At 41.9% G+C, this 27,133-nt stretch overlaps 1 protein-coding gene across 1 annotated transcript in view; it reads left to right on the top strand.

The window, feature by feature from the left end:
* The window catches only part of septin9b (septin 9b), a 141,952-nt gene extending 115,386 nt beyond the window's left edge, over nucleotides 1-26,566 (top strand). The window contains 9 exon segments of the mRNA XM_061733106.1: nucleotides 7,259-7,387; nucleotides 7,527-7,608; nucleotides 8,955-9,092; nucleotides 16,753-16,870; nucleotides 20,756-20,851; nucleotides 20,990-21,086; nucleotides 26,074-26,125; nucleotides 26,221-26,311; nucleotides 26,313-26,566. Coding sequence (XP_061589090.1) covers nucleotides 7,259-7,387; nucleotides 7,527-7,608; nucleotides 8,955-9,092; nucleotides 16,753-16,870; nucleotides 20,756-20,851; nucleotides 20,990-21,086; nucleotides 26,074-26,125; nucleotides 26,221-26,311; nucleotides 26,313-26,435 — 926 coding nt within the window. The 3' untranslated portion in view covers nucleotides 26,436-26,566.
* The last annotated feature ends 567 nt before the right edge of the window (nucleotides 26,567-27,133 follow it).

Genomic DNA, 27,133 nt, shown 5'->3' with positions numbered 1-27,133 from the left:
AAGCTGGTGTAGATGAGCGGAGGATGCCACGAAATCCAGGAATTTCTCAAGAGGGGTGAAACATCCGAGTGCTTCAGTGCTCGGTTACTTTTACATAAGAGGCTGTTTTTAACATTTACTAATTTAATAACAACATAACGAAGCCTGACCATCTGATACAGATCAATGAAATCATTCGAGGACACAAGTAACAATGTTTTTGGGTAATTGAAACAGTTTAAACCGTGTCGACCTCGCGGATGCCAAAGAAACCAGAGAGTCCCGAGGAACCTCGGCGCTCCTCTGCGTCGTCCAGGATTTATGCTCGTCATCACAATAAATCACAAGGACAACCGTGTGTGTGGTCTGAGAGATGCAGCTGTCCTGTTCACCCGCCGCCGGTGGCTCGTCTGTCTCTGCAGCTCAGATATGCACAATCACCAGGGCTGGGGATCGATTCCATTCCCATTCCTAAGATTCAGAATCGATTATCAAGATTTGGTTCAATTCGATTCCAATATTGATTTGGGTTAGTTTTATTAAAACTGTTTTCTGAGCTGTTGCATGAATGGTATGACTGTGTAGTTATGCAACGTATTAATATTGGTATTATATTGAGATTAAACAGCAAGTATTGCAGCTAATGATGCTGTAAGGACCAATCAGCTCCCAGAATGCTGATAGAACTGCTTTCAGAAACATCGTGGAGCAGAATTACCAAACAGATCCAGGGAGGAAACAGAGACGGATGAAATCGGTTTAATTTTTTCGGGTTTTACATTTTTTGAGAATTTGTTTTTTTCAGCATTTTTATTAAATTTAACCCCAAGACAGTATATAAAGTAATGAACAATAGACAATGTATGCAATTATAACTGAAAACGTGTTTTCCTACCTTTAAACATATTATAATTACATATTATATACATATTATAGTTATAATGTGAAGATGAAAAAAAAAATCGATCTCCAGGGGTCAGCAAACCGTGGCTCTAGAGCCACATGTGGCTCTTTAGCGCCGCCCTAGTGGCTTTTAAAAAAATGTTTGACCTTTTTTTTCCTTTTTTCTTATTTTTTCCTTTTTTCTCCTTTTTCTTTTTTCTTTTTTTTCTTCCTTTTTCCTTTCCTTTTTAATCTCGACATTTTGACTTTTCTCGAAATTTTGACTTTTTTCTCGACATTTTGACTTTTGTCATGAAATTCTGACTTTTCAATTCAATTTTATTTATATAGTGTCTAATACAACAGATGTTGTCTCTAGACGCTTTCCAGAGATCCAGAACATGGACATAAACATAAACATAAACCCCCGAGCAATTATTATATAAACAATGGCAGGTAAAAACTCCCATAGTGGGAGAAAAGCCTTAAGCCAAACAGTGGCAAGAAAAACTCCCCTTTGGGAGGAAGAAACCTTGAGCAGGACCAGGCTCATAAGGGGGGACCCTCCTGCCGAGGGCCAGACTGGGGGTCGGGGGCGTCAGCAGCACAGCAGGCAGGTGGAAGCAGCAGCGGGATGACCAGAGGGGGGCGTCAGCAGTTAACAGCAGACATCCACGTAGGCAGGTGGAAGCAGCAATGGGATGACCGGGGATGGGGGGGAGGGCCGGGAACACAGGCCAGAACGCAGCTCCCGAGGCTCCGGCCTGCAAACATGCACAAAAGAGAAAAAAGGGGGGCCGGCACAAGAAACTACAGGTACGATGGACAAAAATGATAGCTATGTCATATGTATAATAAATGGAAATGGAGAAGAGAGGAAGGGAAGAGGAGAAGAAGGGTGAGAGGCACCGCCCAGTGGATCATGTCGGTGCCCCCTGCAGCATAAGCCTATAGCAGCATATCTACCACGAAGCTATATTTGAGACTAACTATTATAGTCTTGTTCTATAGCTGCAACTATGACTACTGACTCTAACACACTAGAGTTTACACTACCTAGAGATTTACCAACACCAGCTAGAGGTTTACTAAACACTAACTATAGGCTTTACTAAACAGAAAGGTTTTAAGTTTAGTTTTAAAGGTGGAGGTGGTGTCAGCCCCCTTAACCCAGATTGGAAGTTGGTTCCATAGTAATGGTGCCTGATAGCAGAACGCCCGCCTTCCAAATCTACATTTAGATACTCTAGGAACTACGAGTAAACCTGCACTCTGAGAGCGGAGAGCTCTGCCAGGAACATAAGGCCTTCATGCCTTCATTCTAAGGCTTATACAAGACTTTTCATTTTTTGCGGCTCCAGACATATTATGTTATATGTTATATATATATATTATGTATATATGTTTTTTGTGTTTTTGGTCCAATATGGCTCTTTCAACATTTTGGGTTGCCGACCCCTGCTTTAGATGAATCGAAGTATTAATATGAGAATCGATTTAGAATCGGAAAATCGTTTTTTTCTACTCAGGCCTAACACTGGCTGTAAGGTTCATACGTCTGGGTTGATGTCCTGCACATACAGTATGTGCCGTGGCCGGGGGGGTCACCCGCCGCCTCGCCGAGGCCGGGAGTCGGGAACTTGTAATTATGAGCGACTCGGGTCATTTTTTATCCGGCTCCACGAGCGGCCGTCACTGCCGCTGCGCCAGGTCAACACCGCTGTGCGTTCTCTGCGGTACTGGGAGTATTTTAGCTGATATAACCACACGGACCAGGGGTTCGCGCCGGTAAACCTTCGCCAAGCGCTACAAGACGGAGCTACGTTCACAAAATGCCACTTTACTAACTAAAATAGCTCTTTTCCTAACCTCGCCCTGAGGCCTCTCCGGGCTCTGAGGCATCAGTCCGCCGGCATGTGATCTGATGAGTCAGCATTTCTCAGCCCAAAGACGGAACAGTTATCAGCGGGGAGTCAGAAACTGGGCTCGTATCAGTTCCTGTCAGCTCGTTCCCACTTCTAGGAGCATTAATACAGAAAACTGAGACCAGACATTTTTAAACAAGATGCTGCAAAACTAGTTTCTACACACATTAAAGTTAAAGTTGAGGGAGTGGCCTGTATTCCTGGGGCCAGATTCACCAATATGTTCTTAAGAACAATCTTAAAAAATGTCTTAAGATCTAAAATTAAGAAGTTCTTAAGTGAAATTCCTCAATATTTTCTTAAGAACCGTCCTAAGAACTGTCATTTCTTACGAATTTCTTATTTTTCCTACTTAAGAACTTCTTAATTGCATTGCATTGCACGCCCCAACAAACAACATTTATACAGGCAGAGCTGGGTAGAGTAGCCAAAAATTGTACTCAAGTAAAAGTACTGTTACTTCAGAATAATATGACTCAAGTAGAAGTAAAAAGTATTCATCCAAATAATTACTTGAGTAAAAGTAAAAAAGTACTTGGTGAAAAAACTACTCAAGTACTGAGTAACTGTTGAGTAACGTCTGATTTATTTTTTTAACACAACCATTCAAACAGACAAAAGTACAAAATAATCATCTTCAGGCAAATTAAATCAATAAAATACATTAAAATCAATAAAAAATAAAAAATAGCTTAAATTAAAATAATCTTAAAGTAAATTCAAATACTTTAACAATAAAACAGAATAAAAAAATAAATTAAGCACAAGTAGCACAAAATGTCAAGCCTTTGTACTTTTCTTTTTTAACCAGGCAGAACTAGAACAAACATGAACTCATAGAAACTCTGTGTGTGTTTGAGTCTGTGTAAATGTGACAAAACATGCAAAAACAAACATTTTCCCAAAGAATCACCCAGTGATGTCATGAGATTGACGCGTACGCGGATAAAAGAGATAAAAGAAAAGTAACAGCTCAACGTAGCCTAATGTAGCGGAGTAAGAGGAACAGTTTCTCCTTCATAAATCTACTCAAGTAAAAAGTACAATGATCCAAAACTACTCCTAAAAGTACAACATTTCCCAAAACTTACTCAAGTAAATGTAATGGAGTAAATGTAAGTCGTTACTACCCACCTCTGGTTCCTGGTCTGTACCAACGCAGCAAAGGCCCGTTTCCTCTAACAGGAGTCCGGGGTAAACCCGCCAGCAGAGAAAACCCCCCCATCCTCGGCTCCTTCAGCCAGCGTGTCTCCATTACACCGTAATGTCATTTACTTTATTTATAAAGCACTTTACAACAGCCTTTCTGTGTGCCAAAGTGCTTTACAGCAAATAATAGATAAAAAGGAGGATAAATAAGAACAATCAAAAACAATAGGACGGGGGTGCAATGGAAAAAGCTCGGTCACCCCGGTGTTTATATTCTGATCTCGGGACTTCCAGGAAAGGTTGATCCGTTCACCGTAGCGCCACACAAGAACCTTTGACTGAAAAGAATGAGGCCATTGTGATTGACATTAAACAACTCAATATGCCAATAAGACCTGAACTGACTTGCGGGTCCATCAGTCGCTTCATCAAATGTACTTGTTGATATGAGATATGAGAAAGAAGACACTGAGTTAGAAATAAAGACAAATAACTTCTCTCAGTTAAAGTTTTTCTTATTGGAGATTCAAACTAAACATACACAAGGAAAATACCACTGAATAACAGTTTTCTGCTGACAAAAATGCAAATATTTAGATACAATATAATTGTCTAAATCAGGGGTCGGCAACCCAAAATGTTAAAAGAGCCATATTGGACCAAAAACACAAAAAACAAATATATCTGGAGCTGCAAAAAATGAAAAGTCTTGTATAAGCCTTAGAATGAAGACAACACATGCTGCATGTATCTATATTAGTTATAACTGGGGGAAGTTTTTTTTTTTTATTATGCACTTCGAGAAAAAAGTTGAAATGTTGAGAAAAAGTTGAAATGTTGAGAAAAAAGTTGAAATGTCGAGAAAAGAGTCGAAATGTCAAGAAAAAAGTCAGTATTTCGAATAAAAAGTCAAAATTTCGAGAAAAAAGTCGAAATGTCAAGATTAATGTTGAAGTACAATCTTGACAAAAAAGTCGAAATGTCAAGAAAAGAGTCGAAATGTTGAGAAAAAAGTCGAAATGTGGAGAAAAAAGTCAAAATCTCGAGAAAAAATTGAGATCTCGAAATTAATGTTGAAGTACAATCTCGAGAAAAAAGACGAAATGTCAAGAAAAGAGTCTAAATGTGGAGAAAAAAGTGAAATGTCGAGGAAAAAGTCAAAATTTCGAGAAAAAAGTCGAAATTTCGAGATTAAAAAGGAAAGGAGAAAGGAAGAAAAAAAGGAAAAAAGAAGGAAAAAAAGAAAAAAAAGGTCAAACATTTTTGAAAAAGCTCCAGGAGCCACCAGGGCGGCGGGTTGCCGACCCCTGATCTAAACTGATGGTGAAGAACTGTGGTTTAGACTTAGCCTTCCCTTCGTTGGAGCCTTGATTGGTCCCAATCACTCGGCTCTCTTCGTCTTCTTTCGCTCCAAACATCGTGGAGTTGGCACTAAAGTAACCACTCTGCGCTGCTTGAGATAAGGGAACTACTTCAAGTGATTAAGGGCTAAACTACGTAAATGTGTGTGATACCTCCATATCATGCAGGCTTTTCCTATAAGAGTGTGAGCCAGGCCACAACACACAAACGATGTTTGGGTCTTTTTGATTTAAAAGGCCAAAATGAATTTATTCCTGACAGTATTCTGGTCCAAATGGTTTAAGTGAGTTGTGATCACATGATTTATGTCTGACCTGAGTACCTGTCCTACTACAGGGATGCTCTTCGACCCACAAAAGCCACTTTACCTTTGCAGGGCCGGCCCTGGTGATGGAGACGTGCCAACGATCCGGCCCCGAAAAAAAATCTACCCAGAACCTGCGCTAGTGGAAACGTGCCGTTTTATATGTGGATAATTCTAAAACGACAAATGCAATGACAACAACTCCAGAGCTGTTCCACACTTCATATGTGTTTTCAAGAATAGGCCCAAACCACAACTGCAATGCTTCATAGCTTAGTGATTCTGAATTGATCAGGCTACATGACTCAGCATTTACACCATGAAGGCAAAACAGCTGAACTGGATTTGAAGATCTAAAGGAAAGAGCCAGAACTTGCACATATGTGAGTTTTGGAAGATACAATAAATTATTAAATAAACTGTATGAATTGTTTCAAATTGTAAAAGGATTTGCAGATCTGAATGAGCGCATGAGCAGCACCTGGTGGTCATAACCCTGTACTGCGTCCTCCATTCATTCCCTATGGGGGAAAATATAGATAAAAAAAACCTGAATATTTCAAAAAGTTGGATTTGCAGAAACAAAAGTCATCCCAGAGATCTGTGGGTGAAAGGGAATTTCTTTGATATTAAAATTGTAAAAAAAATGTATCTTTGATACAAAAATTGTTCCAATTCCAAAAACATACACATGTCCAGTTATCCAACTGCAAGTTTCTTTGGATGAAAGCATCTGCTGAATGTCATGTGAAATCTGTACTTGAGCATTCACACTAATTATATTAATTTGTGTGGGAAGATTACACAAGTCTGCGAGTCTTACGCACGAAACGGCAACCATCAAACCTACGCCATGCATTTTCACGATAAACGGAAGCGCGGCACTCCGAGATAGTGAGCTCGGCATGACTTGGGATCTACAGCCGTTTTCCTTGACTGTTTGTTGTCGTCCAATAAGTAAAACCATTAAAAAGGGGAGGGTGATATGATGATATTAAATCGTGAAAGATTACAACCTGAAGATGATCTTTCAAACTGCAGAGATCTTGGGATCGTCTCGGACACATTCTATGTATCGCAGTTCTATGCTGATGCACCGACGCACCAGACGTATTTCTAGAAAGCTGGAAAACTGAACAGAATGTAAATAATAAGAATGGAAAAAAAACTGGCAAAACATGAAAACTGACAGATAAAACCCATTTCTGCATCGACGACGGTACACTGCTATCCTAGTTTTTAATAACGTGTCGGACGGCTCTAAACCCAGTTTTAGTAGTCTCTTTAAATTATTATCACCTTCAGCAACATGTATTGTCTGTTTTTATTTTCATGATCATGATAAAATCGAAATCATGATTTTATTTAAAAAAAAATCTAAATATTTTTGATATTGATATTTGATATCAAGCAGCATTATGTTTTAATATAATCCTACTTCTCACGTCTAAGTTACTGAACAGAATGTAGATAAAAATAAAAAAAAAACTGGCAAAACGTCAGTTATTGAAACAACTACAATCATTCAAGATTTTTGTTTTCTGGCCCCATTTCTGCATCAAAGACGACGTTACACTCTTTTCCTAGTTTTTAATAACATGTCGGACGGCTCTAAACCCAGTTTGTTTTTGTGTTTTTCTGTGTTTTCTGCGAGCAGGGCAAAGCGGCCTGGGGAAGTCCACGCTGATGAACACGCTGTTCAAGTCCAAGGTGAGCCGTAAATCTGTGCAGCCCGACCCGGAGGAGAGAATCCCCAAGACCATCGAGATCAAGTCCGTCAGTCACGGTGGGTCTGCACTCAAGTGTTATTAATAATGCAGCATGTCTGTGTTTCCAGCTGATTTAACACAACAAGGATGGTTTTTTTCCTCCTCTGCAGATGAATTACTCTGAGTAGGATAAATAAGTATTTCTTATTTGTTTAGATATCGAGGAGAAAGGAGTCAGGATGAAGCTGACGGTCATCGACACTCCCGGCTTCGGCGATCACATCAACAATGAGAACTGGTGAGTCGCTTGGTCGTGGTCTGTCTGGTTACTTCCTCACGTCTCAAGGGGTTCCTACAGCGTCGGCGGCATCACTGCAGGCACTTATGGCGCTTTTCCACTAGTACCTACTCGGCTCGGCTCACCTTCACTCGGTTCTTTCCCACTAGGGGTCTAATGTGCAGAGTAGATACTTTTCTGTAACTATTCTGCCAAGGTTCTAAGCGTCTGAGTCGGCTGAATCTGACGTCATCACACTACAGATATTATTATAACGAGGAAGATTTCAATACATTCTCTAGCAAACCATCATATGAGGGTTACAAAAAATATTTTTTCAACTTTTCATTTGAATATTCGCAGTCTACCCACAAATTATGATCATCTAGTAAAACATCATCTAGAGCAGTGTCTCCTAACCTGGGGGGGCGCCAGAGATCTCTGGGGGGCGCAAAACTTTGTCTGCTTTAAAATTATGCAGTTGTAAAAATTATATTTGCGAATGAGTCATTCATAAGACATTGTTAGGAATAATTTATGAATGTCTTGAATATTTTTTGTGTTTTTTATACACTGGTGACAAACACAGGAAATGATTTAATTCCTTATTATTATATCATTACTCAACATTTAATCTACTCCGACAGGTTGTTAAAGGAAAAATGTTAAAAAATGTTGGTCTCATATTAAAAGAGACATTTTTCAGAAATATTTGTATGTCCTTTTATGTCCTTTTGTGCGTATTTTATACATTGGTGACATTGGAGAAAAACAAAGTCATATGTATAGAGAGTAAACCAAAGAGAAATGTATCAAAAAAACATAATTAATGTTCCTTTTTTCAATTAAAGACTATTTTGGTGCTAGTACATATGGGTCGGGGGGCCCGGCTGGTCTTAGACACAAGTAGGGGGGGAAACAAGGAAAAAAGGTTGGGAACCACTGGTCTAGGCCATGAAAATCTGATCAAAAATACACCTTACCCTGTCCAGTATGTATATGTGTCTGTATAAGTGTGTGTGCATGTTTGGTATCCTATACATATGATATTCCAAGGTGTTTCTTAATTTGCTTTTTGAATACTGATTTCTGTGTTAATTTAGTCATATTTAGTGGTAAAGAATTCCATGATTTCATTGATCTATATTCTACTGTATGCTTCAGAAAATTAGTGTTTGGCTTAGGAAGTGAAAACCGGCCCTTTGTTGCCGTTAATACGCTGAATCCAGTTCTTCTATGAAACCGTTTCCCATTCATCAGTTTTTGGACATTTGCATGTCTAGAGAAAATACAAGTGTGTTATAACGGTAATCATCACATTTTGAGTTTGGGCTGCTTCAGAGTTGGTCTCTCTCTCTCTCTCTCAGCTGGCAGCCCATCATGAAGTTCATCAACGACCAGTACGAGGCGTACCTGCAGGAGGAGGTGAACATCAACCGGAAGAAGAGGATCCCCGACTCCAGGGTGCACTGCTGCATATACTTCATACCTCCCACCGGCCACTGGTGAGTCCTGCCCCCCCAGGGCCGCTGAGATTTAGTCAGACCCCCCCTGGTCTCCTCATCCCCGACGCTGATCACATGTGGAAGTCATTCCCTCCCATCGTCCTCCGAGCTCATCTGCCTCTCGTTTATCATGTTTCTGTGGATTAAAAAGAGCCACTATTCAGTATCTGTATCTGCGTGCCCAGAGCCGCCTGGGAGATTTGCGAGGCCCTGTGCAAAATGGCCGGGGGGTGCGCTTGCGCTCGCTACGCTCACGCGTGGGTTTTTCGGGTCAGATCGGGTGTCTATATGCGCAATTTTAACTCTCCAATTAGCAAAATACTGGATACCTTCCCCTGCCTCCAGTGGCGGAGCGCGGGTCTCAGTACAACACCTCATCCTACCCATCAAACAACATTTATTCTCACTTTTATTGAGCCAAGCCTATAGGCCTATGCTGCAGAAAGCAGAGTAAAGTCACACACACACACACACACACACACACACACACACACACACACACACACACACACACACACACACACACACACACACACACACACACACACACACATAGGCCTGACAGCTGTCAATCACATGGAGCTGAAAACTCAGATAGTCACGGACTGACTCAGTTCCATCCTTGATACAGCTTAAATACAGAAAAAACATAACTGGTCTAAAATTACACAATCTATTTAGATAGATATAGACCCAGCGGTCTATAACATCATTTCTGAGCTCTATAACAGAGAATAGACTCGGCGGTCTCGTTCACAACAACACCAAGCTCATTCAAATAGGCCGCTGGTCAAAGCTACCACAACATTCTGATAAAGAAATGATTTATGAAGGTTGCACTCACTCACCAACGGTAGTTGACTCTTCCATAACCCAAAATAATCCAGGTAACGTGGAAAACGGGGTAACATTCAAAACTTTGTACATGCTTAGTCCTCTCTTAAAGTTTAGCTCATCTCCTTCATGGCAGCAAATTTTCCGGGTCGGCAAATCGGCTGTAACTGTTAAGGCTGATTTATGGTTCCGCATTACACCAACGCAGAGCCTACGGCGTAGTGTACGCGGCGACGCGCACGTACGTTGTGCGTCGCCGCGTACCCTACGGCGTATGCTCTGCGTCGATTTAACGCAGAACCATAAATCAGGCTTTACAGCCAATCAGCGTTGGCTCACGGCCCCGATGCGTTCAGGACAGTTGTAAAGTAAGAAATAGCCCACACTGGCCGCACAATGCACATTTTATAGTAATTATAGCCTACAATTTACATTTAGGTCTGTAATGGAACGTGACTGTTGATATTTATAAGGGGGAAAAAAAAAAAAAAAAAAAACGGCCCATAGCGCGAGGCCCCATGCGGTCGCACGGTTCGCACACCCCTTGCGGCGGCCCTGTGGGTGCCTGTAGCAGACCCCCCCCTCCACACACACACACACACACACACACACACAGCTGACAGACCCCCGGCTGCTTCACGTCTCCAGCACCAGTGACTCAACAGTCGTCCACTCAGGACTTCTTTGTGTGATTGTGTGAATGAGGGCTGACATGTTGCACGTCTGTTTCCCCCCCCTGTTCAACAACAACCCCCCCCTAAAAAATCATCATCTGCTCATGATCCACAACTGCTGAACTATCGACCCTTGTTCATGTACAGTTAGTGCCAACAGTTGCTCCAGTGCCTGCGGGGAAGCTGACACTTGTTTACACTCGTTCATGTTGGTGTGTACAAACAATCCTCCCAGAGTTCAACTGGAGTCCTTCAACAAATACTCAAAACCCTAATGGAGACATGTCGGGACACAACTGTCAAATTATGACAGAGCCACAACTTCTAGGGGGGCGGACTCAGCCGTCTACAGGACTCCGCCTCCTTCCCGGGTGTACCTTATTTGAAATTAGCAACTTTAAGTAATCTTTAGAGCAGGGGTGTCAAATGTGCGGGCCGCATGCGGCCCGAGAGAAACGCAAAAAAAACGGGAAATGTTAATTTACTAAAAAGGAAGGCATAAATAATTGCCATGAATCGCAACATATCCAATAATATATTTCTTCTACAAATCCATCATTATTCCACAAATAGAGCAGTTTGACATTTTTTTAGTTTTCTAGAATGCATTTGCCGATTTTATTTCTTTGTAGACGGTCGTTTATTTTTATTAACTGACTACTATTATATGTTTTTGCAGGAAAAATATCACTGTTAAAAAAGATTTATTTATTTATTTATTCGGAGAATTTCACTTTTGAATACGAGGATAGTGACAAAGTAAAACAGTTAAAAAAGAAGTGACTTTTCCGGCACACTGGCGTAAATATCCGCGCCAATTTTTTTAAATAAATACACTTAATTGTACTGGAAAAATCTCTAAATCACAAAGAAACACTCTCGGATGTAATAAGAAAGATTTAGCTTTTAATTAAATTTCATATAAAGAAGCGAAATATAAAAAAAACAATACTTTTTTCTGTTTATCTTTGTAAAATGATATTAAAAGTATCTTACATAGTTTGAAAAAAAACGAGAAATTTCAAGAAAAGATCCTGAAATATATTTTACATAATTAGAGTGTAAACAAAGTGCATATATCCTTTAAAATTAACTAAACTGATATTGGATTAGATAAAAATAGTAAAAAACAAAAAAAAAAGAATTATAGAAAAAATTTTCCACACCGTTTTTGTTATTTTGAGCGTGCGGCCCGCGAGAAAAAAATTGGTCAAATCCGGCCCGCCAAGCAAAATGAGTTTGACACCCCTGCTTTAGAGGCTCAAACCAAGACATCTGGACTTCCAAGTCTGGGTTAGTGCAGAACTTTAGATCAAAAAACCTCCTTTTTTACCTCCTAAAAAACCTCCTCCCTAAAGTCATTTCCAAGAAGGTTTTTTTGATAAGAAGTCTTATTTTTAAGAAAATACATCTTATTTTTGGTGTAGTGTCTAGACTAATTTGCTATTTGCAAGAATTCTAGTCAAGAAAATGTTTATTTTTTCTTCATGTAAGATAGTTTGACTAGATTTTGAAGTAGTATTTTAGTTTTTTTGTTCGGTCCACGTTTGCGGATCTTACATCATCTCAAAGATCAGGAATTATTTTCAGAGGACGATAAACGACATGTTTTTGGTGTTTTTAAAGAAGAGCCTGTTCCCAATTAAACGTGCACAGTGCCAGAAACAGAACGCATGTGAATAACAGCAGCAAGCGTGAAAACCGATGCCAGAATAACTTCATAAACCTTCAGCATCCGGATTCATCTGTAGATTCTGACTCTGATTCGTTACTGAAAATGTGACCAGCTGCACATTTCACCGACCACAGATCACGTACAAAACTAAAAGTCTGCTCTTCTTTTCCCGTCCTTGCATGCAGACGTATGCATCGTTTTTATTTATGGTTGATCAGGGCTCGTGTGTACATGAGCGCTGAGTCGTGCAAGCGGACGCCTCGCCACACATTCAGCTCATGTCCCACAAATAGATCCGACAATCGTTGACCCGGAAAGATCGTTACCCGCCAGCCTGTGGGTTTCATGTGCTTTCCTTTCATTTCTGGCCTCTCTCTCTCTCTCTGCATGTATATTTCGCGTGACACTTGTCCTCCTCACCTTTGGCTTCATCACTCGTCTTTCCTCACCTTTGTGCCTCTCTCCTCTTCCAACGCTTCTCCTCGGCTCCGGTCCAGTTTCAAGGGTTTGAACGCCTGCCCGGCTAACAGAGGTGTCTTCAGTATTCACATTCATTACTCAGGTAGAAGTATAGATACTAGAGTTTAAAAATACTCCTGTAGAAGTTGAAGTATCAACTCAAGTTTTTTACTCAAGTAAAAGTATAAAAGTACTGGTTTCAAAACTACTTAAAGTATAAAAGTAAAAGTAATGTAAGGGGGAAAAAATCCATTAAGGACAAAAGCCATTGAAAATGAATGCATCTTAGTATAATGCAAATATATTAAAGAACCATATATGTGTACTATTGAGCATTAACATGTGTTTCAGAGAGCAGGAGATATGATGACAGAAAAAAAGCGGAAAAAAGGGAAAAAGGAAAAAAGGAGAAAAAGATGGAAAAAAGATGGAAAAAAGAGGAAAATAGATGGAAAAAAGAGAAAAAAAAGAGGGAAAAAATATGAAAAAAGAGAACAAAAAGCGAAAAAAAGGAGGAAAAAAGAGGAAAAAAGAAGAAAGAGGGAAAAAGGAGAAAAAGAGGGAAAAAAGATGGAAAAAAGAGGAAAATAGATGGAAAAAAGAGAAAAAAAAGAGGGAAAAAATATGAAAAAAGAGAACAAAAAGCGAAAAAAGGGAAAAATGGGGGAAAAACAGAGGGAAAAAAAGAAAAAAAGAAAAAAAAGAGAGCAGGAGATATGATGACTAGTTGCCTATAAGTATTGTAATGGTGCAAAAAGTCAAACTTCAGAGGCATGTTATCATTTATCCTAACCTTTATTGGAATGTACATCCAAGTTTAGTTGCAGGAATCTGAGGGAACGGATGTAAGAACAAAACTGGACAAGAACATCTGAAACAACCACAACCAAATTCACTCTATCCGGATGGAGCAATTTAACTGGATAGTTTTTTTTAAAGGCCGAAATGAAATAGAGTAACGAGGCTGTTTTTAAAATGTAAGGAGTAAAAAGTACAGATAATTGTGTGAAAATGTAAGGAGTAAAAGTAAAAAGTTGACTGAAAAAGAATTACTCCAGTGAAGTATAGATAACCAAAATTTCTACTTAAGTAAGGTAACAAAGTATTTGTACTTCGTTACTTGGCACCTCTGCCGGCTAACCCGGGCCTCCCCCCCGGTCTTCCCTTTGCCGAGGCTAATTGGAGGGCAGAGTCATGCGGCACGAGGGGGGGGGTCGGCTGGAGGCAAAACAATTAAATAAAATCAGTAATAAACATGGACACGGAGCTGAGCAGGGGGACGAGGAGAGGCCTAATCATGGCAGCGCTCTGCACCATCATTGGCTGTCAGAGGAGGGAGGTGAAAACGTTCACCCGCTGAGCTGAATATACCGTTATTTAAACTGGTTTTGCGTTCAGCAGAAGTAAGATATTAGAAAGAAAAGGAAACAAAGAGCTCTTTTATAGTTTGACCCTCCGAGTAAATGTGCAGGCATCACTCTGATCACAGAGGAGACGGTCGGGGTGGGAGAGCTCAAAGAGAAGAGCGTGACTGCCCTCCTGTGGCCGTTCTGCCTCATTACACCCACATCTTACAGCAGAACCTCCTCTAGTACAGTTTACTTCACATTCATATACAGGACTGTCTCAGAAAATTAGAATATTGTGATTTTCTGTAATGCAATTACAAAAATGTCATACATTCTGGATTCATTACAAATCAACTGAAATTTTGCAAGCCTTTTATTATTTTACTATTGCTGATCATGGCTTACAGCTTAATAAAACTCAAATATCCTATCTCAAAAAATTTGAATATTCTGGGAATCTTAATCTTAAACTGTAAACCATAATCAGCAATATTAAAATAATAAAAGGCTTGCAATATTTCAGTTGATTTGTAAGGAATCCAGAATGTATGACATTTTTGTTTTTTTAATTGCATTACAGAAAATAAAGAACTTTATCACAATATTCTAATTTTCTGAGACAGTCCTGTAATGTTTTGGTGCATATGCATGTGTGTCTGTATTTATTTACAGTTCTGTGTTTATAACGGCCTTGTTTGAATAAATATATGAATAATATTTGCATATCGTTGTGATTGATTAAGCATCAGGTCCATTTCAGTGATGCTGATATACGGTGTAATCTGATTACTTTAATGGTAAATAATGGAAGTTCAAGTTGATAATTGTATCTTTAATATTTAAAATTGAGGTTTCATCTACAGATTAAGTCCAATTTAAATCAGTAACATTTACTATTCACTACTTTTCTGAGGTGGAGGGGGGTGTTGGAGGCTGGTTATTTTGTTAGGACTTTGGGACTAGTTAGTAGTCGTGTCAATCCTTAAAAGCACTGGAGTCAATCCTCCAATAGTGTAGAAATAGCGGTAGTGCAGTCGCCACACAGATCTGATCTCAGCTGATGAATGGAAACATTTATAGTGAGTTCAACATCATCATCCACTTCTCTGTGTTATTGAGCTGCAGTTGAAAACAAGCTCATATGGAAACTAGCTGAACCTGGATGGAGCTGATGTGCTTAGTCTTGAGCTGAACTACTTTTGGTCTTGATATTCTCTGATCTTGGTAGTGTCTTGCTCTCGGTTTAGTCGGTCTTGACTACAAGTCTACATTCATACTACCTCAAAAAGTCTCTCAGGTCCTTTTTTAGGTAGATTCAAACACAGGAACATCACACAGTTGCTGTGCATGTGTCGGCTGCACGTCCACGACGTGAATCTGCCGTCCCGCCGCCTCCCAACGTTGCTAAGATCTGGTCACTGTGGAGGCTGTTAGAGACATCGTTGCTTTGGGTCACGGTTAGGGCTGTGCGATTAATCGATTTTAAATCTAAATCGGATTTATTAATCACAATCGATGTTAAAAAAAGGAAAATCGGAAAATCGTTTTTCCTTTTTTGCAGCTGGCTGCATTACAGACAGAGCTCATCTAGTCATCTTTGTTCGGTCAAGAAAATTGTAAATGTTGTCACTTTACTAAACTCAAGGAGGATTTACAGTATCTTTCAATTGCACTTAATTCCCAATAGGGAAATTTGTTTGCAATTTTTTCTTTAAAAATAAAGATAAAATATTTGAAACAATTTATTCCATTGGTCTTTTGTAGTTTTACCAAAAAAAAATCGAAATCGAAAATCGGGTTTTCAGAGAAAAAAAATCATGATTTTATTTTTGTTCAAAATCGCCCAGCCCTAGTCACGGTGCTTCACCCTCCTGGAAGTCGCCTCCAGAAGAAGATACTCTGGTGTCTTCAGGATGAAGATGCCTTGTTAGGGAAGGATGAAGGCGCTCGGGGGCTGGTAGTGGTGTTTAATGATGCACCACTGAGAGGCATCGCAGGTCCTTCCTCCCCGCTGCCATCAGACTGTATAACCAGGCCTGCTCTCAGTAGCTAACGGACAATAACTTGTGCAATAACATAAGATGTGCAATATCTGCCAGTCTACCTCACACACACTCTACCTGCTTTTTCTGCACTGTTTCTTTTCTTTCAATCTACTGTATATACTGCTCATATTTCTGTAATTATACATATTTTATATATGTTTTTTTACTTTTTAGTCTCTCTTTACCCCTCCCCTGCATGTGTGTGCTAAGTGTACTGCTGCCAACAAAATAAGTTTCCCCACTGAGGGAGAAAATAAAGGATTATCTTATTTTATCTTATCTTATCTTAAATGATGCTCATTAGGTATTAAAGGGTGCCAGGAATCTATCCCCCACACAGTGACTGGGTTGCAGTTTAGCCGGATTAACCGGAGAAAACCCCTTTACTCATCTTGACCTGTGGCTTTACGCCCCCTGGTGGCTTTTTGGTGTCATTGCATTCACATCCTAAAGTCCTGTCACTCCTGCTGCTGGAGGAAGTGGATGTTTTATTAAGTACAACCAGGTTGTTTAACGTCCTCAGAGATCTGGGCGTCTGTGCCTGGATTGAGCTCCGTGTCCGTGAGAAGATCTGATCCGTGCAAACGTGATGTATTTACTCCCGTTTCCTCCTCCGCCCCGCAGCCTCCGACCCCTGGACGTGGAGTTCATGAGGCGTCTCAGCAAAGTGGTGAACATCGTCCCCGTCATCGCCAAGGCCGACACGCTCACCCTGGAGGAGAGGGACTACTTCAAGCAGAAAGTGAGTGGTTGGACGTCTGCAGGGGTTAATTTGTGCCGGATCCTGCCGGAACAAGATCCGGCACCTCTCGATTTTGGCCTCCCTGTGTTCCGGGACTTATTTGGGCAGATCCGGCACCTCTCGTATATATATAAAACAATAATAATATAAAAACGTTTTTTTTTTTAATGTATAAAAAATAATTATATGCATAAATTCATTTACAGAACAAATCCCAAGAATTTCATGTTGTTTATAAAGATTTAACGTCATTTGAAAGAGTCGGAGGGTTGTGTTGTGTGTGCGTTCCCCCCCGGGAAATTTTTTTTTTCCCCCCCCGCCCGGTACCCTCTCGATGTTCCGGGACCTCTTCATGGACAAATTAAGCACTGGACGTCTGGACGACTCGTAGTTCTGGTTCCTGCTGGGGGAGTGGGTGACGTGTAGGTTTATTAACCCTGGTACTGTCTTTGGGTCAAGGAAGGAGGAATGGAAGAAGGAAGGAAGGAAGGAAGGAAGGAAGGAAGGAAGGAAGGAAGGAAGGAAGGAAGGAAGGAAGGAAGGAAGGAAGGAAGGAAGGAAGGGAGAAGGAAGGAAGGAAGGAAGGAAGGAAGGAAGGAAGGAAGGAAGAATGAAAAGAAGGAAAAGAAAGATGGAAGGAAGGAAGGAAGGAAGGAAGGAAGGAAGGAAGGAAGGGATGAGGAAAACATAAGGAAGGAAGAAAAGATGGAAGGGAAAAAAGAAGGAAGGGAGGGAGGAAGGAAGGAAGAAAGGGAGGGAGGGAGGAAGGAAGGAAGGAAGAAAGGGAGGGAGGGAGGAAGGAAGGAAGAAAGGGAGGGAGGGAGGAAGGAAGGAAGAAAGGGAGGGAGGGAGGGAGGGAGGAAGGAAGGAAGAAAGGGAGGGAGGAAGGAAGAAAGGAAGGAAGGAAGGGAGAAAGGAAGGAAGAAAGGGAGGGAGGAAGGGAGAAAGGAAGGAAGGAAGGAAGAAAGGGAGGGAGGAAGGAAGGAAGGGAGGGAGTAAGGAAGGGAGGGAGGAAAGAAGGAAGGAAGGAAAGAAAGAAGGGAGGGAGGAAGGGAGAAAGGAAGGAAGGAAGGGAGAAAGGAAGAAGGGAGGGAGGAAGGGAGAAAGGAAGGAAGGAAGGAAGAAAGGGAGGGAGGAAGGGAGAAAGGAAGGAAGGAAGGAAGAAAGGGAGGGAGGAAGGAAGGAAGGGAGGGAGGAAAGAAGGAAGGAAGGAAAGAAAGAAGGGAGGGAGGAAGGGAGAAAGGAAGGAAGGAAGGGAGAAAGGAAGGAAGGAAGGAAGGAAGGAAGAAAGGGAGGGAGGAAGGGAGAAAGGAAGGAAGGAAGAAAGGGAGGGAGGAAGGAAGGAAGGAAGGGAAAAAATAAGGAAGGAAGAAAAGAAGGAAGGGAAAAAAGAAGGAAGGAAGGAAGGGAGGGAGGGAGGAAGGAAGGAAGAAAGGGAGGGAGGGAGGGAGGAAAGAAGGAAGGAAGGAAAGAAAGAAGGGAGGGAGGGAGAGAGAAGGAAGGAAGGAAGGGAGAAAAGATGGAAGGAATGGAGAAAGGAAGGGAGGGAGGAAGAAAGGAAGGGAAGGAGAAAAGAAAGAAGGAAGGAAGGAAAGAAGGGAGGGAGGAAGGGAGAAAAGAAGGAAGGAAGGAAAGAAGGGAGGAATGGAGAAAAGAAGGAAGGGAGAATTAGGTCATTTTGACCTGAAGACAGCACACAGGTTAAAGTTATCTCCTCATCAAACATGGAGTGGTCCTGCAGGAGAGGGAACACACACACCTGTCGGCTCCTTATCTCCTTATCTCTGCTCTGTTTGCTTCACCTGGTCCGAGGGTTTAATGCTCGGTGTTTAATCCCCCTCTTTGTCGGTCTTTCATGGACGGTTCTCCGTCCACAGGAGGCGGCCCGTCACCTGCCGGCCTCCATCATTCCTCCTTTCTTCACCGTGTCCATCCCATCGTCCAATAAGTACAAAAACAGCAGTTGGGCCCCGACAGGGAACCAATGCAGCAGAGCTTGTAGCCGGAAAGCTTTAGTTGGCTGAAGGAGCTCAGTACGACCCTGAAGATTACTGGCCACAAAAACATCTGAGGCCACATTTTTATTTCCCCTATTAAGGAACTCGCCATGAAAACAAAGTATTTGTAGTTTTTGAATCAAACTTTGCACCCGAGTGGTTCCAGCTGTGAATGCCTCTTTGAATCCCTGAAACCAGAAGTGAATATGCCCTTCTTTTATTTAATTTTGATTGGTTTGCATCCCTGAATATAACCCAGGAACAATGATGAGGGACCGAGAGGAGACTGCCTGTTGTATTTGTGAGACCAGGTCATCAGTCGTACCTCTCTCTGGAGTTCTGTCAGATACTTAACCCTTGTACCGTCTTTGGGTCAAAATTACCTATTCTCCTATCCTTCTTCCCTTCCTCTTTCCTCCCTTCCTTCCTTCCTTCCTTCCTTCCTTCCTTCCTTCCTTCCTTCCTTCCTTCCTTCCTTTCTTCCTTCCTTCCTTCCTTCCTTCCTTCCTTCCTTCCTTCCTTCCTTCCTTCCTTCCTTCCTTCCTTCCTTCCTTCTTTTTTCTCCTCGTACATTCTTTCCTTGTTTTCTCCTTTCCTTCCTTCCTTCTTTTCTCCCTTCCTTCCTTCCTTCCTTCTATTTTCCCTTCCTTCCCTTTCCCTTCCTCCTTTCTTCTTTCTTTTCTCCCTTCCTTCCTTCCTTCCTTCCTTCCTTCCTTCCTTCCTTCCTTCCTTCCTTCCTTCCTTCTTTCCTTCCTTCCTTCCTTCTTTCCTCCCTCCTTTCCTTCCTTCCTTCTTTTCTCCCTTCCTTCTTTCCTTCCTTCCTTCTGTCCTTCCTTCCTTCTTTTCTCCCTTCCTTCCTTCTTTCCCCCTTCCTTCCTTCCTTCTTTTCTACCTTACTTCCTTCTTTCCTTCCTTCTTTTCTCCTTCCTTCCTTCTTTTCTTCCTTCCTTCTTTCCTTCTTTTCTTTCTTCCTTCCTTCCTTCCTTCCTTCCTTCCTTCCTTCCTTCCTTCCTTCCTTCCTTCCTTCCTTCCTTCCTTCCTTCCTTCCTTCCTTCCTTCCTTCCTTCTTTCCTCCCTTCCTTCCTTCCTTCCTTCCTCCTTCCTTGACCCAAAGGGCACAAGGGTTAAGGCGCTTGTGTGTAGCAATGCCACTCCAGACCAGATGGGGGCAGCATGCCGCAGGGAAGTTCATGGATCTGAGTCTGGTCGGTCTGGAAAATGAACATGTTTTATCTTCGCTCTGAACATGATTGACATGCGACTTGACGTCTTAACTTCTGAATGTGACCCTCCGATTATTTACATTGCCTCTAGTGGATCTATATGTTTATCTTGGAGTCAAAGGGGGTTGTTGAGATGGAAAATTTTAGCCTTGGCCACTTGATTCAACCAAAATATAGCCTTGGTCCAACTAAGTGTACAGACTGGTAGTCTGCCCCAAAAAGATTAACACTGACCTTAAAGATGTTTTTGTCTACCTTAATTGTAAAAATGAATCATCCTTTGTGCCTTAAAATCATTATACTTTCTTTGTTTCATCGTCATTTTGCATCAAGACGCCTAATGTATGTTCTGACCCTTTTACATGCAACTGTTTAATTAAATCTACTGAAATCTTATTCTTGGTAACTTAGACACTCAGTTTCAGTCCAGTTATTCACCTAGTTGAAAAAAAACGTGTTAAAGAGCATTTAATGGGGTTTTCCACAACAGCTTTTTTTGTTTTAAAGTCAAATCTTGCAGCTTTTGAAAAAAAAAAAGTCCAAGAAATTTAAATGATTTGCCAATCGGCCATTTCTTTTCATATTTAATGATAAATATTATATCTAATGTAGAAAACATGTACCATTATGAACTGGTTTTATTTCCTGTGTGTCATTCTGTGTAGATCAGGGAAGAGCTGCGAGCCAACGGCATCGACGTTTACCCTCAGAAGGAGTTTGACGAGGATGGAGAGGACCGGATTATCAACGACAAAATCAGGGTGAGTTTTATCAGACCGGGGGGAAATGTTTGGACGAGTTTATCACGGATTATTGCTCCAGAGACATTTAAACGAGCAGAGCAGCCTCTGAAAGCTTGAAGCACTTCTAACGGTTGTGCTGTTGTTTGCTCCCGTCAGGAGGTCATCCCGTTTGCCGTGGTGGGCAGCGACCAGGAGTACCAGGTGAACGGGAAGAGGATTCTGGGGAGGAAAACAAAATGGGGCACCATCGAAGGTAATGCACCTCTCTGAACACGTGCTTCACATCTTTTTCAAACATTGACTCCATATCAGAAAATACTGTCCAACCGTTTGTTCCTCTCCTGTTCATGATGGCTGGTTTTTTAGGGGGTGGAGTCGGCCAATAAAATCAAATCAAAGTTTATTCAGACGGGACAATGCAGGGAGGGGCCGTTACCCTGCCCCTCTCACTCCCACGCTGCAGGATCCGGTGTTTTGCATTCAGAGATGCTCTTCGCCACCGGCAGAGGATGCTGCACCATGTACAAAAGAGAAAAAAGAGAAGAAAAGGGGGGGCCAGCACAAGAAACTACAGGAGTGACTCTAACACACTAGAGTTTACACTACCTAGAGATTTACCAACACCAGCTAGAGGTTTACTAAACACTAACTATAGGCTTTACTAAACAGAAAGGTTTTAAGTTTAGTTTTAAAGGTGGAGGTGGTGTCAGCCTCCTTAACCCAGATTGGAAGTTGGTTCCATAGTAATGGTGCCTGATAGCAGAACGCCCGCCCTCCAAATCTACATTTAGATACTCTAGGAACTACGAGTAAACCTGCACTCCGGGAACGGAGAGCTCTGCCAGGAACATAAGGCACCTTGCCTTATGTTGAGTCCTATTCTTGAGTCTGTTTGTGCGTGATTTCAGTGTCCTGAAACGTCTGCCTGATGGCAACAGTTCAAAGAGTGAGTGTCCGGGGTGAGATGGGTCCTTGATGATTTTCCTGGCTCTACTCACTTCAAACTTCCAACAAATGCAGCTAGATGTGAAATTAAGTCCATATAAACATGCAGAAGCTGAGTGGTTCTACCCTGATCTGGGTCTGGGTCCCGTGAAATCCGAGCATCTCCTGCACCAGCAGATTTACAGACAAGCTGACCCCAAACATAGAGACAACGTTCCCAGTTGCTGGTTGTTTAACGCATCTAAAACCCAGCACATCTTGGCCCGGCGTGACGCTGCAGTAAAAAAGTCCATTTGTACGGTTTAATCAGGTTCTGGGACGGCCGCGGTCCAACACAGTCATAACCGGGCCCGGCCTGTTGGAATGATGGCACCGAGGCCGATTCCAGCATGTGGAAGCGGCCCTGCTGGGGACGATAGACGGCGTTAAGTGCCAGCTGTTGGACTATTAATGTCTGTTTGTGCAAGCTTCTCTGCATCTGTAACCAAGGAGACGGACAAGATGGGAGGGAAGGAGACTTTCTGTGTCCTTCTGGTTGACGTTGCAAGACATAAAACACTTAGACGCACTTGCATGCTGCAAGATTTGGCCTGCGCTGCACGATCACGCTGCCAAAGACCTTCAGGGAGTGTGTTATTACACCAAGTGTGTTGGGGGGGGGAGTGTTTGTCTGGATGAGGAGGGGGCAAGTGTGAACAAGTGTTTAGCCAACACTTGTTCTTCTGTGCAGACAGTATCAGGGTTCCCACCAGGGTTTCTGTTGTCCGGTAATTGCCGGACTTTGTCCGGTAAAATATGCCGAAGTCCGGTATTTTATAATCTCTCCGGTCAAAATGTCCGGTGAAAATACTCACTGGTGCTGCGGGACTAGAGTCCCCGGGAGTACCGCGGAGGGACGCGCCGACTCTCGGTGCCGGAAGACGGGAGGAAGCGGAGCTGCGGCGCCGACATCCACGTGTGCGTTGATTTATGGTTCTGCGTCGCACCGACGCAGAGCCTACGGCGTAGAGTACGCGTCGCCGCGTACCTTACGCCGTAGGTTACGCGCAAGCTTCTGCAATATTTATTTTTTGAAGTTACGCTCGCGAGTCAATTGACGGGACTTATTTTATTTTAAATACCCTGTTTTTCAATAAAAATACTATTAAATGACTTGCATTAATATCGTACTACTGCATATGATTTATTTTTAACCTCAATAAATTCATATAGCCTATGTGACCGGAATTTCAAACATTTGTCCGGTAAATTGAACATTGTCCGGTGCCAATTTTTTCTAGCGGAAACACTGGTTCCCACGCGTCCTGGAAAACCTGGAAAATGAGAAAAAAGGTCAAATGTCCTGGAAACGGGTAAGGTTTCCTGGAAACTGATCCACCTCCTTGTTAGTGAATGTAAACGGGTTAAAAGTTCTGCAAAAAAGTGTTGTTAGTGTTGGTCAGCAGCCAATCTCCCGCGGCCACAAGCTCCTCCCACTCCCGTGTTGATTGACAGGCAGAGCTGCTTCCACCTGCCTGTGAGCTCTAAGGTCAACTGATCAACTTTTGCTGGAAGTCCTGAGGTCAAAATATAAACACAACCCCCTGATTGTTCTTATTTATCCTCCGTTTATCTATTACTTGCTATAAAGCACTTTGGCACACCGAAAGGCCGTTGTAATCCTGTATAAATAAAGTAAATTCGATTATTTTTCCATTGTTCATTTGCCCAGAACTTTTTCTGATTCATCTTTTTCCATATCTGAGTTTTTATTTAGTCCTGTGAGCAGGAGACATTCATGACATCACAGAAGAGATCCTCTCAAAGATTCTGATGTTCCGATTCCTTCTTGCTCTTATACTCGAGAAGGATTAAGTCTTATCTAAGTTTAACACCTTTATTTCTTATTTCTCCCCCAAGAGAGACATTTTGAACCCTTTAGTTTGTTGACTCTGCCGCCGAGCTGTAAACTGAGAGAAGTGAAGTCTGCACACGGTTGGACGAATGCAATTTTATCTGAGTAGGAGGAGGAGAAGCTTTTTACTCTCTGAAATTGAGGGGAGGAAAAAGTAAAGCCAGCGTGTGTTTTTAAATGTATGTAAGAAGTCCTCGATGCCTCGGCGGGAGTGGAGATACCGGCTCATTAGTTAGCATAGCACTTTCCCTTGATGCTGCTAATCAGCGCTCGCAGGCCCAGCAGTTACTCCCCTCTCCTCCTCTCAAAGGGAATTTAATTTCCTGCCTAGGATTTCAAAGCTTTACATAAAGCCCCCCCCCCTCCTTTATTTAATTTTCAACCCTTGACATAATCTATAATTCAAACATGTGTCGGTACGACTGCAGGCGGCGGCGGCTTGTCAGCCGGAGTTTGTTCAAACGTCTTACTTGGACTTCTCGGATGTGGAGGAGAGCGGAGATGTATGAAATTAATCAAAAGGACTAGGAATGTCTTATCTGGGATTAAGAAAAATTGCAGATGTCATTTTTTAGAGGCTGGTCCTCAGTGGACCCGAGAGCGAGGCCGCCATCTGGTGGCGGTTCGAGGAATGGCAGCTTAAAGATGACCTGGAGGGGATTCAGCAGGGATATCATGGCACTTTTCCTCTAGTCCAGGGGTGTCAAATGTGCGTCGCATGCGGCCCGAGAGAGATTTTCATGCGGCCCGAGAGAGAAGTTTCCAACGGAAAAAAAACAAAATGTTAATTTACTAAAAAGGAAGGCATAAATAATTGCCATGAATCGCAGCATATCCCATAATATATTTCTTCTACAAATCCATCGTTATTCCACAAAGAGAGCAGATTGACATTTTTTTTACTTTTCTAGAATGCATTTGCCGATTTTATTTCTTTGTAGACGGTGGTTTATTTTTATTAACTGACGGAACGGAAAAATATCACTGCTAAAAAAGATGATAGAAGATATTTATTCTGAGAATTTCAGTTTTGAATACGAGGATAGTGACAAAGTAAAATAGTTAAAAGGGAAGTGCTGACTTTTTCGGCACACTGGCGTAAATATCCGCGCAAATTTAAAAAAATAAATACACTTAATTGTACTGGAAAAATCTCTAAATCACAAAGAAACACTCTCGGATGTAATAAGAAAGATTTTGCTTTTAATTAAATTTCCTATAAAAAAGCGAAATATAAAAAAAACATACTTGTTTCTGTTTATCTTTGTAAAATGATATTAAAAGTATCTTACATAATTTGAAAAAAAAACAAGAAATTTCAAGAAAAGATCCTGAAGAAATATATTTTACATAATTAGAGTGTAAACAAAGTGCATATTTCCTTTAAAATTAACTAAACTGATATTGGATTAGATAACAATAGTAAAAAAAAAAAAGAATTAGAAAAAAAAAATGTCGCACCGTTTTTGTTATTTTGAGCGTGCGGCCCGCGAGAAAAAAATTGGTCAAATCCGGCCCGCCAAGCAAAATGAGTTTGACACCCCTGCTCTAGTACTTAAGTTACTTAAGTAACAAGAAAAAAAATACAAATTAAATTAAAAAAAATTAAATTGAAAAAAAAAATAAAATAAAGTACACAAATAAAATAACATTAGTAATAATAAAAGCAATAATGATGTTAAAATAAATAAATAGATGAATAACATATGGACGGTTAAGGGTTACACATTAGTCCAAACATTTGTTAGTAGTACAATTGAGGGTTTCCACCAATCCGAGTAACACTGTAAACATGACAAAAATAATACTAAGCTACATCATCGAAAGACAGCGTAAGGACGAATTCTAAGAAGGGGACCAGGCCTTTATAAACTTTTGGCGAGATTTGAATCTGTTGTGCAGCGACGCTTTTTAATTGTTTTTAGTTTGTCTCGGCGCTGCTGAAAAGTGCGTTGGTAGCTGAGCAGCTATGAAGTGACAGAGCTCCTGGTAGATCTGGTCGTTCCTTATCTCCGTCTAGATCTTTTTAATTCTCTCCTCAGCACCAGGTTTATGAACATCTGCACCTCAGAGTTGGACCAGAACAGACTTCTGTGGTGCCATTGCCTGTTGAATAAAACAGGAGTCGCTCTTTCTCTGATGTCACATCCTGACTCAGACGTCTGACTCCAACCCCCCGACCAATCGGTGGCCTGTAGTGTGATGATGTCAGATACAGCCGACTCAGCCATTTAGAACCTCAGCAGAATAGTTACAGAAAAGTATCTACTCGGCACGTTAGACCCCTGGTGGGAAAGCGGAAAGGCGAGTGGAGTCGGGCTGAGTAGGTACTAGTGTAAAAGCGCCATCAGTCTCTCTTCAGTTGTGTAACACCACCGTTTCCTCTTTTCTCTCTTTACAGTTGAGAACATCGCACATTGTGAGTTTTCTTACCTGCGAGACCTCCTCATCAGGTGAGAACCCGTCTTGATCCGTGTTTAGATCCATTGTTAGAGAAACAAAGACGTAAAAGACGGAAAGACTGAAACGTGATGCTGTGATTTTGCAGGACGCACATGCAGAACATCAAGGACATCACCGGCAGCATCCACTACGAGACGTACCGCGTCCGCCGGTTAAACGAGTCCAACGGCCACATCGACCGCCGCCCCCCCCGACCAGCCCAAGGCCAACGGCCAGCCGGAGCCGCCGGCCGCGCCGGCCGCCGGCCCGCAGGCCAACGGCGTGGCCGCCCAGCACGAGGCCCTGGCACACGAGATGTAGGGGGTTCTGCTCGGAGCCGGTTTACGATGACGGGACACAGCCGGGCGCAACACACACACTCAGACATGAACAACACACACACACACACACACACACACACACACACACACACACACACACACACACACACACACACACACACACACACACACACACTCATGCTGTGACCATTCCTCTACACACCCTACGATAAAGACTCCATCCCTACATCTCCTGTCCACGGACCGTCCTCTCACCTGTTCTTGCATCGTTGCGCTCCATTCACGACGGTTCACGATAAAACACGAACGTCGGCGGTCCGTGTACTTGGCAGCCATCAGTTTTTTGTTTTGAAATGACAAAATAAAAATAGAGATATAATCTGAAGCCGTGTATCATTCGTTCTTTCCATTTTCAATTGTGAATCGAAAATCAAAACATGAAAAAGTGTTATTTTGTTATTTGTTTTTTATTATAACCCAAAAAACGGAAAAAGGTCTGGTTTTTCATATTTCAATTTTAGGCACAGATCAAAAATACGAAATAGAAAAACGGGCCACAGGACTTGAATTTGATTTTAATATTTAATTGGTCGGGTTTTAAAAAATAATCCTTAATCTGTTGTTCTAGCGCCACCATGGTAGCCATGGTTACCCGAACTGCCGCGTACCATGAATGTAGAACCCATGGATGTATTATAGAACGTAGAACCGCGTACA

This window comes from Cololabis saira, chromosome 1 (genome assembly GCF_033807715.1).
Source record: "Cololabis saira isolate AMF1-May2022 chromosome 1, fColSai1.1, whole genome shotgun sequence".
In the NCBI taxonomy this organism is placed as follows: domain Eukaryota; kingdom Metazoa; phylum Chordata; class Actinopteri; order Beloniformes; family Belonidae; genus Cololabis; species Cololabis saira.
The sequence above is the reverse complement of the archived record's forward strand: the minus strand, read 5'-3'. Positions and strand labels throughout refer to the sequence as shown.